The 18,005-nt window shown below is 36.5% G+C and overlaps 1 protein-coding gene across 3 annotated transcripts in view; it reads right to left on the reverse strand.

The window, feature by feature from the left end:
• Window positions 1-18,005, reverse strand: part of NAA15 (N-alpha-acetyltransferase 15, NatA auxiliary subunit) — a 75,931-nt gene that overhangs the window by 40,018 nt on the left and 17,908 nt on the right. For all 3 annotated transcript variants that reach the window (XR_010942848.1, XM_067735057.1, XM_067735056.1), the window contains exons 2-5: window positions 11,336-11,420; window positions 8,721-8,825; window positions 6,320-6,477; window positions 1,190-1,324 (exon numbers count right to left, since the gene is read on the reverse strand). Coding sequence is in view for 2 of the 3 variants with exons in the window: in XM_067735057.1 (XP_067591158.1) it covers window positions 1,190-1,324; window positions 6,320-6,477; window positions 8,721-8,825; window positions 11,336-11,420 (483 nt within the window). In the remaining variant the exon portion in view is untranslated. The remainder of the gene's footprint in view (window positions 1-1,189; window positions 1,325-6,319; window positions 6,478-8,720; window positions 8,826-11,335; window positions 11,421-18,005) is intronic.

The following is an 18,005-nucleotide window of genomic DNA, read 5'->3' on the forward strand; positions in this document are numbered from 1 at the left end:
TTCATATTAGAAAATTGTTCACACACTCAAATACATATAAAAAGTCAAAGGATAATATATGATGAACAAAATTCATTTTTTAAAATTCCTAAATATCTTTCTAGGGAGCAACTAAGTAAATAATGTCAATATTAACTTATAACCCACTGAATAAAATAATCCATTAAGTCCTTACATATAATAAATAAATAGGGGAGAAAGGAAAGCTCTTACTTAAGAATAGAATGTCAAATAAATCTAGAAGGAATAAGACAGAAAAATCACCATTTTGAAACTATCATAGGAACAGTTGACTCAGGCAAGAATCATAATCAATGAATGCTAAAACTAGTGGTGAAAGTTTGATGAGGAACAAGACTATTCATAAAGTCTCAAATTGTTTATTAAATACAAAGAGAAAAAAATAACAAGTTTATAGTGAAGAAACCTGGCAGACACCACCTTAACCAAGTAATCAAACGGAACAGACACCATGTGACTCAATGTGGTGAACTAAGAAGGGCTTGAAATCACTTCTGTAGTTTCCTGCCCAAAATGCATAACAATATCTAATAATGAGGAAACATCAAATAAATCCAAATTGATGGATGTTCTACGAAAGCACTGCCATGACTCTTCAAAACTACCAATGTCATGAAATACAGAGAAAGCCTTTGAAACTTCCAGATTAAAAGAGAATGAAGAGAAATGACAACTAAATGTAAGTTATGATTCTAAACTGGATCCTGAAATGGAAAAAAAAGTCCTAAAAAGGATATAAACAGGTCGATTAGTAAATTTTGAATATGCATTGTGGATTAGATAATAACAGTCTATCAATGTTAAATTTCCTAATTTTTTGATCATCTATACAGCAGTATGTATACATTTGACAACTATAAAGTTATTCTTAGGAAATACTACACTGAAGCACTTAGGAGTAAAAGAGCATGGTATCTACAATTACTCTCAAATGTTTCAGGAAAAAAATTAAATAGCTAAGTAAATATAGAGACTGTAAGTAAATGTATCAAATATTAACAACTAGTTAATGTGAGTGAACTTCTATATGGAGTTCTTTGTACTCTTCTTGCAACTTCTCTGTAAGTTTGAAACTATTTCAAACAAAAAGTTAGTAAGGCTCTATACACTTCTTTTAGCTATATTAAGAATAAGACCTAGTTTACTAGGTATGACTTCTGGTTGTTACCTGTTGTGTTTTCCTAAATTCTTCTAAAATCTTTGCCGCCATTTCATAATCTTCTAATAAATGGTAAGCAATAGCATAACCAATCCACGATGCTCTCTGTGCAGGTCGAAGCTGGAGTAATTGATACCTCGTTTCCTTTAAGAGGGGAAAAAAAACACTTTTTAGTTTTACAATGAAAGTAAATGCTTCTTAGAAAGATGATGTTCATTTACCCCAAAACACTGAGCAATCTGTAACCAAGGATGGAAATCATAACAGAAAATAGTTTCAAACATCCATATTGTGTAGCTTTACAGAAGCAAAAACATATTTCTTAAGAAGCACAATGAAACTTCCAAGATAATCTTGTAATTTTTTAAAAGGTTAAGACCTGGTACCCTTTATTACTTACTGATCTACTTACTCTAAGAAAAGAGGACATGGGGAGGGGGAAGGGTAAGCTGGGACGAAGTGAGAGAGTGGCATGGACATATATACACTACCAAATGTAAAATAGATAGCTAGTGGGAAGCAGCTGCATAGCACAGGGAGATCAGCTCGGTGCTTTGTGACCACCTAGAGGGGTGGGATAGGGAGGTTGGGAGGGAGACTCAAGAGGGAGGAGATATGGGGATATATGTATATGTATAGCTGATTCACTTTGTCATACAGCAGAAGCTAACACACCACTGTAAAGCAATTACACTCCAATAAAGATGTTAAAAAAAAAACCAAAACCTATGGGATGCAGCAAAAGCAGTTCTAAGAGGGAAGTTTACAGCAATACAAGCCTACCTCAAGAAACAAGAAAAATCTCAAATAAACGATCTAACCTTACACCTAAAGGAACTAGAGAAAGAAGAACAAACAAAACCCAAAGTTAGCAGAAGGAAAGAAATGATAAAGATCAGAGCAGAAATAAATGAAATAGAAACAAAGAAAACAATAGCAAAGATCAATAAAACTAAAAGCTGGTTCTTTGAAAAGATAAACAAAATGGATAAACCATTAGCCAGACTCATCAAGAAAAAGAGAGAGAGGACTCAAATCAATAAAATCAGAAATGAAAAAGGAGACGTTACAACAGACACCTCAGAAATACAAAGCATCCTAAGAGACTACTACAAGCAACTCTATGCCAACAAAATGGACAACCTGGAAGAAATGGACAAATTCTTAGAAAGGTATATCCTTCCAAGACTGAACCAGGAAGAAGTAGAAAATATGAACAGACCAACCACAAGTAATGAAATTGAAACTGTGATTAAAAGTCTTCCGACAGGGCTTCCCTGGTGGTGCAGTGGTTGAGAGTCCGCCTGCCTATGCAGAGGACACGGGCTCGTGCCCCAGTCCAGGAAGATACCACATGCCGTGGAGCAGCTGGGCGCGTGAGCCATGGCCGCTGAGCCTGCGCGTCTGGAGACTGTGCCCCGTAACAGGAGAGGCCACAACAGAGAGAGGTCCGCGTACCGCAAAAAAAAAAAAAAAAAAAAAATCTTCCGACAAACAAAAGTCCAGGACCAGATGGCTTCACAGGTGAATTCTATCAAACATTTAGAGAAGAGCTAACACCATCCTTCTCAAACTCTTCCAAAAAATTACAGAGGAAGGAACACTCCCAAACTCATTCTATGAGGCCACCATCACCCTGATACCAAAACCAGACAAAGATACTACAAAAAAAGAGAATTACAGACTGATGTCACTGATGAATGTAGATGCAAAAATCCTCAACAAAATACTAGCAAACAGAATCCAACACATTAAAGGGACCATACACCATGATCAAGTGAGATTTATCCCAGGGATGCAAGGATTCTTCAATATATGCAAATCAATCAATGTGATACACCACATTAACAAACTGAAGAATAAAAACCATATGATCATCTCAATAGATGCAGAAAAAGCTTCTGACAAGATTCAACACCCATTTATGATAAAAACTCTCCAGAAAGTGGGCATAGAGGGCACCTACCTCAACATAATAAAGGCCATATATGACAAACCCACAGCAAACATCATTCTCAATGGTGAAAAACTGAAAGCATTTCCTCTAAGATCAGGAATAAGACAAGGATGTCCGCTCTCACCACTCTTATTCAACTCAGTTTTGGAAGTCCTAGCCACGGCAATCAGAGAAGAAAAAGAAATAAAAGGAATACAAATTGGAAAAGAAGAAGTAAAGCTGTCACTGTGTGCAGATGACATGATACTATACATAGAGAATCCTAAAGATGCTACCAGAAAACTACTAATCAATGAATTTGGTAAAGTTGCAGGATACAAAATTAATGCACAGAAATCTCTTGCATTCCTATACACTAATGATAATAAATCTGAAAGAGAAATTAAGGAAACACTCCCATTTACCAATGCAACAAAAAGAATAAAATACCTAGGATTAAACCTACCTACATACAGGAGACAAAAGACCTGTATGCAGAAAACTGTAAGACACTGATGAAAGAAATTAAAGATGATACCAACAGATGGAGAGATATACCATGTTCTTGGATTGGAAGAATCAATATTGTGAAATGACTATACTACCCAAAGCAATCTACAGATTCAATGCAATCCCTATCAAATTACCAATGGCTTTTTTTACGGAACTAGAACAAAAAACCTTAAAGTTTATATGGAGGCACAAAAGACCCCGAATAGCCAAAGCAGTCTTGAGGGGAAAAAACGGAGCTGGAGAAATCAGACTCCCTGACTTCAGACTATACTACAAAGCTACAGTAATCAAGACAATATGGTACTGGCACAAAAACAGAAAAATAGATCAATGGAACAAGATAGAAAGCCCAGAGATAAACCCATGCACCTATGGTCAACTAATCTATGACAAAGGAGGCAAGGATATGCAATGGAGAAAAGACAGTCTCTTCAATAAATGGTGCTGGGAAAACTGGACAGCTACATGTAAAAGAATGAAATTAGAACACTCCCTAACACCATACACAAAAATAAACTCAAAATGGATTAGACAACTAAATGTAAGACCAGACATTATAAAACTCTTAGAGGAAAACATAGGAAGAACACTCTTTGACATAAATCACAGCAAGATCTTTTTTGAGCCACCTCCTAGAGTAATGGAAATAAAAACAAAAATAAAGAAATGGGACCTAATGAAACTTAAAAGCTTTTGCACAGCAAAGGAAACCATAAACAAGACGAAAAGACAACCCTCAGAATGGGAGAAAATATTTGCAAACGAATCAACGGACAAAGGATTAATCTCCAAAATATATTAACAGTTCATGCAGCTCAATATTAAAGAAACAAACAACCCACTCCAAAAATGGGCAGAAGACCTAAATAGACATTTCTCCAAAGACATACAGATGGCCAAGAAGCACATGAAAAGCTGCTCAACATCACTAATTATTAGAGAAATGCAAATCAAAACTACAATGAGGTATCTCCTCACACCAGTTAGAATGGGCATCATCAGAAAATCTACAGACAACAAATGCTGGAGAGGGTGTGGAGAAAAGGGAACCCTCTTGCACTGTTGGTGGGAATGTAAATTGATACAGCCACTATGGAGAACAGTATGGAGGTTCCTTATAAAACTAAAAATAGAATTACCATATGATCCAGCAATCCCACTACTGGGCATATACCCTGAGAAAACCATAATTCAAAAAGACACATGCACCCCAATATTCACTGCAGCACTATTTACAATAGCCAGGTCGTGGAAGCAACCTAAATGCCCATCGACAGACGAATGGATAAAAAAGTTGTGGTACGTATCTACAATGGAATATTACTCAGCCATGAAAAGGAATGAAATTGAGTCATTTGTTGAGACGTGGATGGATCTAGAGACTGTCATACAGAGTGAAGTAAGTCAGAAAGAGAAAAACAAATATCGTATATTAATGCATGTATGTGGCACCTAGAAAAATGGTACAGATGAACTGGTTTGCAGGGCAGAGGTTGAGACACAGATGTAGAGAACAAATGTATGGACACCAAGGGGGGAAAGCCGCGGGGGGGGTGGGGATGGTGGTGTGCTGAATTGGGCAATTGTGATTGACATGTAGACACTGATGTGTATAAAATTGATTACTAATAAGAACCTGCTGTATAAAAAAAAAATTAAATTAAATTAAAAAAAATAGTACAAAGGAAAAAACCCACTTTTTTTTAATACAGTGCCCAACCACTGAGGTAAGATCCATAGAAGACAACTCAACAGGTACTACATGGAAAAATAAAAAAAAAAAAAGAGGGACTAAATAAATCTGACTTAATAGACTGATTTAAGCGTTAAAATATAGCTACAGTGGTGATCATTTTGTAATGCAGAAAAATATAGAACACTATGTTGTGCACCAGGAACTAATATAGCATCACAGGGCAATTAAACTTCAAAAACTCCAACCAACCAACCAAACTCAGAGAAAAAGAAATCAGATTTGTGGTTACCAGAGGTGGGAATGGGAGTGCGGTGGGGAGTACGGGGTATTAAATGAAGGTGGTCAAAGGCACACACATCCAATTGTAAGATAAATTAAGTACTAGGGGTGTAATGTACAATATGATTAATATAATTAACACTTCTGTATGATATATGTGGAAACTGTTACAAAAGTAAACCCTAATAGTTCTCAGCACCAGGAACAAATATAATTTTTCCTTCTTCTATTACTTTGTATCTATATAAGATGATGAATGCTTACTAAACAGTGTGGTAACATTTCATGTAAACAAAATCATTATGCTGTACACCTTAAACTTATACAGTGCTGTATGTCAATTATATTTGAATAAAACTGGAAGGAAGCCCCCCCCCATCCGCACACACAATGGTAGCTACTAAGACAGAGTATTAGTCTCTATGGAGGTAAAAAGAATAAACAAACAAACAAACAAATAAAAATATATATATAAATGTTAATTTTTCACTGAATTGATTAACTCAATCTTATACAGTAATCCAACTCTGCCTCACAGTAAAATAATTTTTAAATCTGATTAGTCCAGTCATAAACACAATCACTACTGGGAGAAGAGAGCAAGATTCAATTAAAAATTTTTTTTTAATGGAAAACTTGTTATCAGAAAGTACTCAAAGAGTTTTAAATATTTAAACAATATTTCTTCCTTAGAATAAAAAAATTCTCTACTTACCCTGTAACCCTCAAGATCTCGCATTTGAATCTGTAGTAAAGAAAGGTCCCTTAAGATTTGAAGATTGTCTTTATCCCATTTTAGCGCATTTCTGTAACACTTAATGGCTTCATCATATTTCTTATCTGACCTCTGGAGAAGGCCATAAACATGCCAACCTAAAGGATTTAGTTAAGGATACAACCTCCAGGTCAAGAAATAAAGTTCCAATAATATTCTCTATGAAACTCAGAAAACTACATCTATTTATAAAATTACAAGCTTAAAAAACAGAGAGAATATAAAGACAGAAGGTAGTTTGATACAGTGGGGAAGAAAAGCACAGCTCTTCGAGCCAGAGAAAACAGGTCCAGCCTGGCTTATTAGCTCTGTGACCTTAACAAGTTAATTTAATCTTATGTTTCCTCAATTATAAAATATAAATAAATAGAGAGTCTATACAGCAAAGCACAGCAGTTTGGTGACAAAATGGAATAACATATAAAGTGTTCACTGGCTTGCACAAAAATAAATGCTCAATAAATATTAAGAATTATCTTTACTTTTAAAAGGAAAAAGAGGGAATGGGTATCCATGACATGTAATTGTTTTAAATCAAGTGTATTTTCTTTTCCTTAGCTAACAAGGTGCTTGGGACAGACCCTTAGTGCAGTATAAAGTTCCTAAAAATCAACCACTTAAATTTAGGGTGCAGGTGGCCAAAGTGTACAGTCTCCTATCCAAGGAACTTCAAGTCTAGTAAGGGGTACAGGTAAGTAAGCAAAATTACAGTAGGTTGTAAAACTGTGCTCCAAAGGGGGAAAATATGGAAATAATCTCACTCCCTAAAACAGGTCTTTTTCACTTTAGATCTTGATTACTGCAAGTCACCCATCCTCCTGCCTTCAGTCTCTCTGCTTTTACTCTCACCTGCCAGAGGAACCTTTCAAAACACACACAATCAAAAGAAAAAAGTCTACTTCCCTTTCCAGAAATGAGTAATGTTTCTCTCTCAGATCAGATTCCAACTTTTCAATCTAACAACTTCTACACTCCTTAACAGAGTCAGTAAATACAGAATTTCTAGGGTGACATGTATAACTGAAAATACATAATGTTATAAATTTTATTTGAAAAATAATCTTCATTTTCATAATGCAAATGACAAAGTAAAGGTTGACAAATCTTCTCAGTTGGTTGGAACATGGTTTTAAAAGCCTGAGATACACCAGCCTTCGTAATCTGGCGCCCATTACCTACCTTCCTATCCCCGCACCCCCATCTCAGGACTTGATCAACTCTCTTGAGCACTGCAACACCTTTTAACTGCCTTGAATCTTCTTCTTCTAAAAATCTATCCGCAAGGAGTTTAACACTGCTAAAAATTTAAAGAAATTCATGTTCATCAAGAGGAACCCAGTTTTGAATAAAGCATGGCAAGTACATACAGAACACCGCACCAACATTGAAATGATGAAAAGATATCTATAAGATCTTATGAATTAATCCTTTGCTTACCTTTTCAGTTTCTGGTTACTCTCAACTCACTCACTTCTGCTTTACTGGATTAGTGATAATTGTTGAACAAATTATAACATTTTATGTAATACTCAGAAGTGTTAAGCTTCTACCAAGTATCTTCCTTCACTAGACTATAAGATCTTTGACAGCAAAATCCATATCTTTTCTTAGTCTGTATTATTCCAGACTAACACTTGAAAATTTGCTAAGTGTTTCAGCACTTCATTGTGTTAGCCAACAAAATGGGTAAAGAAATATTTGTCAAAAACTATTTAAAAAACAGTAACCCACAATTTTTTCTCGATCTTCCCTCAGACATTTGTACTTGATCCTATTCTCACACTTCCCTTAATAAAATAAAATAAAATAAAATTCACCTCATACAGTACGGCATTATCAGGGACTATGTTAAGCATTATTAAATCTTTACACCACCACAGTGAAGTGGGTATGAGTATTCTCATTTAACACATAAGGAAACTAAGCCCTAAGGTCACAGTTAGAAAGAAGCTGCGCTGAGACTCAAACCAAAGTGAAGCACACTCCAAACCCTGGGCTCTCAATCAGTATACTATACTGCCTTCTAATACTCCTTATTGTATATCCTTCTCTAAATTCATGCTATGATGAAATCTGCAGGGTACCTCTTTTAAAAGGCAAATATCTGCAGGGTAGATATTTTAAAAGGCAAGTCCCATTTATCTGTGACTAGATACAACAGTAGAACATGGTAGGTATATAAACATGTTTCCTGAATGAAGGCAGTTGCTATTACTCAATTGAAGAAAGAACCATCTCCTCTGCAGTTACACAGTAAGAGACATCTAAAACTTCTGACTCCCAAATTGCTGCCTTAGCTCAAGACACCACAATCCAACCCTTAAATATACAAAAAGGATACACACATGACTCTTCAAGTCATTTCTCAAACCTCTACGAACCAATTCATAAGCTTCTTCCTTTTTTCCCAAACAGTTCAATGTTAATCCTTTCATAGCCAGGGTTTCTATTTAAAAAAAAAAGAAAAAGAAGAAAAGGAAGAAAAAAAGAAAAAGAATTTAAAGATAACTAACAACAACAAAAACGGTAACCATAATCTCAAAAACAAATGTTACATTATCCTTAATATTTAAAACTTCAAGGAGATTCCTGGGAAAACGTCCAGGTTTTTACAGAATTAAAATATTTGTTAAATTGACAAATGAAGTAACTACACATTTCTATACTGTAGGCCTCCCTAGATTTTTTTTTTTAGATAAAAAGATACAAAAATGCATGAATATCTGGTAATCCATATGCTAACAAGATAAAATGATTTTTCTACTGTTCAGGGGAATTCCATGACCTTATTAAATTACTCCTTTAAAGTATGAAAAACTTTATCTTGAAACAGACTATCTCTGTGAACCCAAGTTACACAAAGGTTAAATTCACTGTTCAACTATTTAAATATACACATAAATTACATTTCTGGTTTTCATACATTTATTTTAAAACGGTTATTTGGGATTACTATTAAATACACAAGTAAAAGAAGATGTCAGACACCTGTCATTCACAATCCACAGATTAAAAAAGAATTGAGGGCTTCCCTGGTGGCGCAGTGGTTGAGAGTCCGCCTGCTGATGCAGGGGACGTGGGTTCGTGCCCCGGTCCGGGAAGATCCCACATGCCGCGGAGCGGCTGGGCCCGTGAGCCACGGCCACTGGGCATGCGCGTCCGGAGCCTGTGCTCCGCGGCAGGAGAGGCCACAACAGTGAGAGGCCCGCGTACCGCAAAATAAAAATTAAAAAAAAAAAAAAAAGAGTTGAGGAAAATATTAATTTTCAGAAAGGGAAAAACAATATTTCTAATTTCACAATGTATATTCTATGAAACACAAATGAATATAAAATATTCATTATGATTAATTTGTCTTTTAGGACTACAACTTAAAATTTATAGAAAAATTAGGAATAAAAGATAAGGATTAAACACATTATCCTGAGGAAAAGTCAACATTTATAGTAAAACATAGATAAAGAAATGGAAGTGGGCTTCCCTGGTGGCGCAGTGGTTGAGAGTCCACCTGCCGATGCGGGGGACACGGGTTCGTGCCCCGGTCCAGGAAGATCCTGCATGCTGCGGAGCGGCTGGGCCCGTGAGCCATGGCCGCTGAGCCTGCGCGTCCGGAGCCTGTGCTCCATAATGGGAGAGGCCACAACAGTGAGAGGCCCGCGTACCACAAAAAAAATAAGAAGAAGAAAAAGAAAGAAATGGAAGCAAAAAAAAAGAAGGAAAAAAATGTGTACAAAATCATCATAAATCATGCATAAATTTAAAGAAAAAGGAAGCAAACAAACAAAATATATTTGGCAAGTAGCCGAATTAGCAAGGTACTGTAGAAAGTAACACTTTGTTGTTAAACAGGTAAAAATCTATTCTTGCAAGAAACAACTTCAAGTGTCTTAATTAATGAAAACCCAGGTTGTCAGTAAGTTTAGAACAAATCATAACTTATGTACTGTTAGAAAGTATTTTCAATTAAATTATGACACTTCATATGCAACCCGATTTCAGATATGTTAAAGTATGAAGGGACATTGCATTTTAGACACAATGAAAGTTGGTACTCTGCTGTACTGAAACTCTATGGTGATTATACGACTAAGAGTTACATTACCATTATGCATACTTTTGGAATGAATATAAAACAACCTAATATCCAACTGGCTAGCAAAACTATTTTTTAACAAGGAAATGGAGAGAGAAAATTTTAGATACTTTATTCCCACTGCTTTCCATCTTTAAACAATTTTATCACTAGAGTGAAAGTACACGAGAGTAAAGATAGCTAACGGAACTATTGCTCTCTCCCTCTTCAATACTAAGAGAACATTATCAAATTAATTAACAAAGAGCCATGTTTCCTAACTACAAATCAGACCTGTGAAAGCTTATTTTTCCTTTGCTTCTTTACAAGTTTATCCTACAAACATCTCACTGTCCAATTTTCTACCCTCACACAGGCAAAAGCTATGTAAACTTTCAAAATCAAGTCTTAACCATGACTGTCTTGAAAAACTAATTAAGATACAATGCTAAATAAGAAGGTGCTGGTTCATGAGCAAAGACCCAAATGGATACTTTCTGAATAAGTTTATTGTAAGAAATAAAATTTATCTAGCTCAACCAAAGTTCTCAAGCAAAATTTTCTTGTAACATTTTAAATAAACCTATTTATTAAGCTTAAATTAGCATATTTGTCTTACTAGGTTCTTTTGCCTTTCCTATGGTGCTAATATTCAAAATAGGAATAAATCAGAACTCAAGTAGATTGTGTTATCAGTTTCTCGACAATAAATTCAAAGTATCAGTATTAAACATCTCACAGGAGTCAAGGATAAGAAGGTCCATTCTCTCTGGAAAACAGTCTAGGCAGCTGGGATTAACAGAACCCAAATAAGTGAAACCAGATAAGTAAGCAAAGCCTTACCTACTTATGCTTACAAGCAAGTGTACAGTATTTACACTTACCTCCATGCTCAGCAAATTTGGGGTTAGAGAGGATTTGTTTACAGAATTTCAATCCATTTCTGTACTGTTTATGTTCATAACATCTCTGTCAAAACAAAAGAGAAAAATTTAAGTTTAGCAAGAAATGCAAACAATTTTAAATTCGGTGCTAAATTTTTGATTCTGTTAAATACAACAAAATGATCACGTTATTTCCATATTCTCCTAAATCCCACTAAAACACAGTTAAAAAAAATAAATACAGGGAGTTCTCTGTTGGCTTAGTGGTTAAGATTTGGCACTTTCACTGCAGTGACCGGGGTTCAATCCCTGCTCAGAGAACGGGATACTGCAAGCCACACCGTGCAGCCAAAATTAAAAAAAAAAAAAGAAAAAGAAAAAGGAAAGTTCAAAAACAGAAAGTAAAATCAAGACAAAGGGACAAAATATACATTAGAAAAAATAAGAAAATCATTAGCTTACTCTAAAAGGTCCAACAAGTGTTAATAATGTGAAAACTGAAAAAAAAGGAAAGGTGTAGAAATGATATTTTAAAATAACATTTTCTTTTTGCTGAAGGAAACAAGTCTCTGAAGCCACAAGGGACAAACAAGTGCATGCAAATTAACAAAGGGGAGAAAAGACCCACACTATGGCACACCATAATGAAAATTCAAAGCCTGGAAATAATGGTCCTTAAAAACTTCCAGAAAGAGGGGCTTCTCTGGTGGCGCAGTGGTTAAGAATCCACCTGCCAATGCAGGGGACAAGGGTTCGAGCCCTGGCCCAGGAAGATCCCACATGCTGCAAAGCAACTAAGCCCATGCGCCACTACTGAGCCTGAGCTCTAGAGCCCACGTGCCACAACTACTGTAGCCTGCGCGCCTAGAGCCCGTGTTCTGCAACGAGAAGCCACCACAATAAGAAGCCCGTGCAACGCAAAGAAGAGTAGCCCCCGCTCACCGCAACTACAGAAAGCCCATGCGCAGCAACGAAGACCCAACACAGCCAAAAATAAATTAATTAATTAAAAAAAAAAAACTTCCAGAGAGAAAAAAACAAGTCACATAAAAAAGATCTGTAATCAGAATAGCACTGAACTTTTACTCCAAAGTAACAATGGAATATTGCTAAAAGCTATAAAACTACACACAGCCTGCAAAATTCAGAATACCTTACCTAGCTAAACTGTCAATCAAGTATATATAAGTAAAATGACAGTTTAAAGCTTCTCAGAAAGTTAAAATTTTATCTCTCTGCACTCTTCCTTAGGAAGCTATTAAAAGGAATCAAAACAAACAAAAAAGATAACATGGGACTTAGTAAATAAGTAATCTAATGCAGAAAAAAGAACTAGAGAACAACCACTCCAAAATAAAACAGGATGCCAAAGGCCACCATGGAATAGGTTTCTATCAAAGACAAAAATGGAAATTTTATTTATAAACACCTGACAGAAATACAGGCACATTTGGGGAAAATGAGCAATGGGTCTATAGAAAACCAGGTAACTGAATAAGTAAGATAGGTATTAACTCCAGGAGAAATAAAGGCTTATATAAGAGAGTGTGGTGGTCTTAGTGGTCTTAGCATAATATTTGGCTCAACAACAAAAAATACATGTATAGTTATAAAAATGTAAATATTTAATACCAGTTTATCAAAATATTGTGATATAAGTATAAAGAGAGAAAGACAAGTGAGCAAATGTGTGAATGATGAAGTTCCAAGTCCTCATTTTCCATAAACAGAAGTCAACAAATGTCTAAAAGTCATGTATCAGGAAATACTGTTATAGGGACTTCCCTGGTGGTCCAGTGGCTAAGACTCCATGCTCCCAATGCAGGGGGCCCGAGTTTGATCCCTGGTCAGGAAACTAGATCCCACATGCCACAACTAAGAATTCGCATGCCGCAACTAAAGATCCCACGTGCCGCAACTAAAGATCCCGCGTGCCGCAACAAAGATCCTGGGTGCCACAACCTAAGACCTGGCACAGCCAAATAAATAAATATTTTTAAAAAGAAGAAAGAAATAATGTTATATTACTAAGCAACAGAAAAGCAAATACCAGAGAAAATGGCTAGAAGGACTGAGGGTGCTTGATTCTGGTGTGGGAAGGTATGGAGGGGATGGGGAGGGGGGCTGAGTTGACAAATTCTTTTTCATCATAAACCTTTTAGTGCTATCTGACTTTTAACTATCACCATGTGCTTTTAGAGCAATAATTATTTTTAAAGCACTGTATTCATTACAGAAAACATCTTAAAGATATGGTACTCTATGACAGATTTCACTGTCATAAGTTTAAACAAATTTTACTCACAATTTTTAAAACAATACATTCAAAATCTGGGAGGGGTAGTTAATGCAAATGATAATAAAATCATAGAAAAACGTGGAGAAACAAAAATGTAAAATTTTACATTCAGCACCATGAAATCAACTGCTTAAGGCTCAATGCTACAGCCAACTACAGAGCTGTCCTATGATCAACTATGTACTCACCATCTCTATTTTGTTCACATCTCAAACCTAATACACCATCCAAAACACAACTGATTTTTCCCCCAGAATCTATTCACCAAGTCTTCACCATCTCAAGAGATGCCCTTCCCTCAACTCACCCTCACTCAGATGATGAAGCAAAAAACCTAATTATCCTCTGTGCTTTCCTTCCCTGACACTTCCATCTCTAGTAGATCCATCAGTCCTACTTTGTCAGCAATAGCTTCCTCTCAGCCCTTCCCACAACCAACAGGCAAAGTGATCTGGGGGATAGGAGGGAGGGGAGAGCAGAAGCAGTAACGTAACCATATGCAGCCAAAGAAACATCCGACTAAGCAACTAAATTTAGTGTTCCTATTTACTTAGCAGAAAGCCTAAAAATAATTTTTCTTATAATAATTAAAATAACAGTAAAAAGCATTAAAGGAAGCTATGACATAAAGACTAGGCTAATTAAAAGTGACACTCCTAACTTGTCACTATTTTCCAGGAACTACATACATACAAAGAATAGTTTAAGCACACTATTTTTTTTTAATAGATCATTACTGGAGTATAATTGCTTCACAATACTGTGTTAGTTTCTGTTGTACAACAAAGGGAATCAGCCATATGCATACATATATCCCCACATACCCTCCCTTTTGAGCCTCCCTCCCTCCCACCCTCCCTATCCCTCCTCTCCAGGTCATCGCAGAGCACTGAGCTGATCTCCCTGTGCTATGCTGCTGCTTCCCACTAGCTAACTATTTTACATTCGGTAGTGTATATTTGTTCACGCTACTCTCACTTCGCCCCAGCTTCCCCCTACCACCCAAAGTCATCAAGTCCATTCTCTATGCCTACCTTTTTTTTTTAGATTCCATATATATGTGTTAGCATACAGTATTTGTTTTTCTCTTTCTGGCTTACTTCACTCTGTGCGACAGACTCTAGGTCCATTCACCTCACTACAAATAACTCAATTTCATTCTTTTTATGGCTGAGTAATATTCCATTGTATACACGTGCCACATCTTTATCCATTCATCTGTCAATGGACATTAAGGTTGATTCCACGTCCTGGCTATTGTAAATACTGCTGCAATGAACACTGTGGTACATGTCTATATTTTTTTGAACATCTTTATTGGAGCATAATTGCTTTACAATGGTGTGTTAGTTTCTGCTTTATAACAAAGTGAATCAGCTATACATATACATATGTTCCCGTATCTCTTCCCTCTTGTGTCTCCCTCCCCCCCACCCTCCCTATCCCACCCCTCTAGGTGGTCACAAAGCACCGAGCTGATCTCCCTGTGCTATGCAGCTGCTTCCCATTAGCTAGCTATTTTATGTTTGGTAGTGTATATATGTCCATGCCACTCTCTCACTTTGTCCCAGCTTACCCTTCCCCCTCCCCGTATCCTCAAGTCCATTCTCTAGTAGATCTGTGTCTTTATTCCCGTCTTGCCCCTAGGTTCTTCATGACATTTTTTTTTCTTAGATTCCATATATATGTGTTAGCATACAGTATTTGTTTTTCTCTTTATGACTTACTTCACTCTGTACGACAGACTCTAGGTCCATCCACCTCACTACAAATAACTCAATTTCATTTTGTTTTATGGCTGAGTAATATTCCACTGTATATATGTGCCACATCTTCTTTATCCATTCATCTGATGATGGACACTTAGGTTGCTTCCACCTCCTGGCTATTGTAAATAGAGCTGCAATGAACATTTTGGTACATGTCTCTTTTTGAATTACGGTTTTCTCAGGGTATATGCCCAGTAGTGGGATTGCTGGGTCATATGGTAGTTCTATTTTTAATTTTTTAAGGAACCTCCATACTGTTCTCCATAGTGGTTCTATCAATTTACATTCCCACCAACAATGCAGGAGGGTTCCCTTTTCACCACACCCTTTCCAGCATTTATTGTTTCTAGATTTTTTGATAATGGCCATTCTGACTGGTGTGAGGTGATACCTCATTGTAGTTCTGATTTGCACTTCTTTAATAATTAGTGAGTTTGAGCATCTTTTCATGTGCCTCTTAGCCATCTGTATGCCTTCTTTGGTGAAACGTCTACTTAGGTCTTCTGCCCATTTTTTAATTGAACTGTTGTTTTTTTGATATTGAGCTCCATGAGCTGTTTTTGTATTTTGGAGATTAATCCTTTGCCTGTTGTTTCATTTGCAAATACTTTCTCCCATTCTGAGGGTTGCTTTTCGTCTTGTTTATGGTTTCCCTTGTTGTGCAAAAGCTTTTAAGTTTAATTAGGTCCCATCTGTTTATTTTTGTTTTTATTTCCATTACTCTAGGAGGTGGGTCACAAAAGATCTTGCTGTGGTTTATGTCAAAGAGTGTTTTTCCTATGTTTTCCTCTAAGAGTTTTATAGTGTCTGGTCTTACATTTAGCTCTTTAATCCATTTGGAGTTTATTTTTGTGTATGGTGTTAGGTAGTGTTCTAATTTCATTCTTTTACATGTAGCTGTCCAGTTTTCCAAGCACCACTTTTTGAAGAGGCTGTCTTTTCTCCATGGTATGTTCTTGCCTCCTCTGTCATAAATTAGGTGACCATATGTGCGTGGGTTTATCTCTGGGCTTTCTATCCTGTACCACTGATCTATATTTCTGTTTTTGTGCCAGTACCACACTGTCTTGATTACTGTAGCTCTGTAGTATAGTTTGAAGTCGGGGAGCCTGATTCCTCCAGTTCCATTTTTTTTCTCAAGATTGCTTTGGCTATTCGGGATCCTTTGTGTTTCCATACGAATTGCAAAATTTTTTGCTCTAATTCTGTGAAGAATGCCATTGGTAGTTTGATAGGGATTGCACTGAATCTGTAGAGTGCTTTGGTTGGTATAGTCATTTTCATAATATTGATTCTTCCAATCCAAGAACATGGTGTATTTCTCCATCTGTTTATGTCATCTTTGACTTCTTTCATCAGTGCTGTATAGTTTTGTAAGTATAAGTCTTTACCTCCTTAGGTAGGTTTATTCCTAGGTATTTTATTCTTTCTGTTGCTATGGTAAATGGGATTGTTTCCTTAATTTCTCTTTCTGATTTTTCGTTGTTAGTGTATAGGAATGCCAGAGATTTCTGTGCATTAATTTTGTATCCTGCAACCTTACCAAATTCATTGGTTGGTTTTAGGAGTTTTCTGGTGGCATCTTTAGGAATTTCTATGTATAGTATCATGGCATCTGCAAACAGTGATAGTTTTACTTCTTTTTTTCCAATTTGTATTTCTTTTATTTCTTTTTCTTCTCTGATTGCTGTGGCTAGGATTTCCAAAACTATGTTGAATAAGAGTGGTGAGAGTGGACACCCTTGTCTTGTTCCTGATATTAGTGGAAATGCTTTCAGTTTTTCACCATTGAGTATGATGTTTGCCATGAGTTTGTCATATATGGCCTTCCTTATGTTGAGGTAGGTTCCCTCTATGCCCACATTCTGGAGTTTTTATCATAAATGGGTGTTGAATTTTGTCAAAAGCTTTTTCTGCATCTACTGAGATGATCATATGGTTTTTATTCCTTAATTTGTTAATATGATGTAAAGACTAGGCTAATTAAAAGTGACACTCCTAACTTGTCACTGTTTTCCAGGAACTACATACATACAAAGAACAGTTTAAGTATCCTGCTCTTTTTTTTTAAAATAAATTTATTTATTTATTATTTTTGGCTGCACTGGGTCTTTGTTGCTGCACGCAGGCTCTCTCTAGTTGCAGTGAGCAGGGGCTACTCTTTGTTGCGGTGTGCGGGCTTCTCATTGTAGTGGCTTCTCTTGTTGCAGAGCACAGGCACTAGGCACGCAGGCTTCAGTAGTTGTGGCACGCAGGCTTCAGTAGTTGTGGCTCGCGGGCTCTAGAGCACAGGCTCAGTAGTTGTGGGGCACAGGCTTAGTTGCTCTGCGGCATGTGGGATCTTCCCAGACCAGGGCTCGAACACATGTCTCCTGCATTGGCAGGCGGATTCTTAACAACTGCACCACCAGGGAAGCCCCCTAAGTACACTATTCTTAAAACCCTCAATTTGCTTTCTAAAAATTTATTTCTGTAAAAACGTAGTAAGGGAACTTCCACTTTTAGCCATGATGGAGTGAGGCTGAACTTGTCCTTCTAACATAAACAACAAAACTGGATAAAATGTATAAAATAACTGTTGCCAGACACTGGACAACAGGCA

This window comes from Pseudorca crassidens, chromosome 4, assembly GCF_039906515.1.
Source record: "Pseudorca crassidens isolate mPseCra1 chromosome 4, mPseCra1.hap1, whole genome shotgun sequence".
NCBI classification, from domain to species: Eukaryota; Metazoa; Chordata; class Mammalia; order Artiodactyla; family Delphinidae; genus Pseudorca; species Pseudorca crassidens.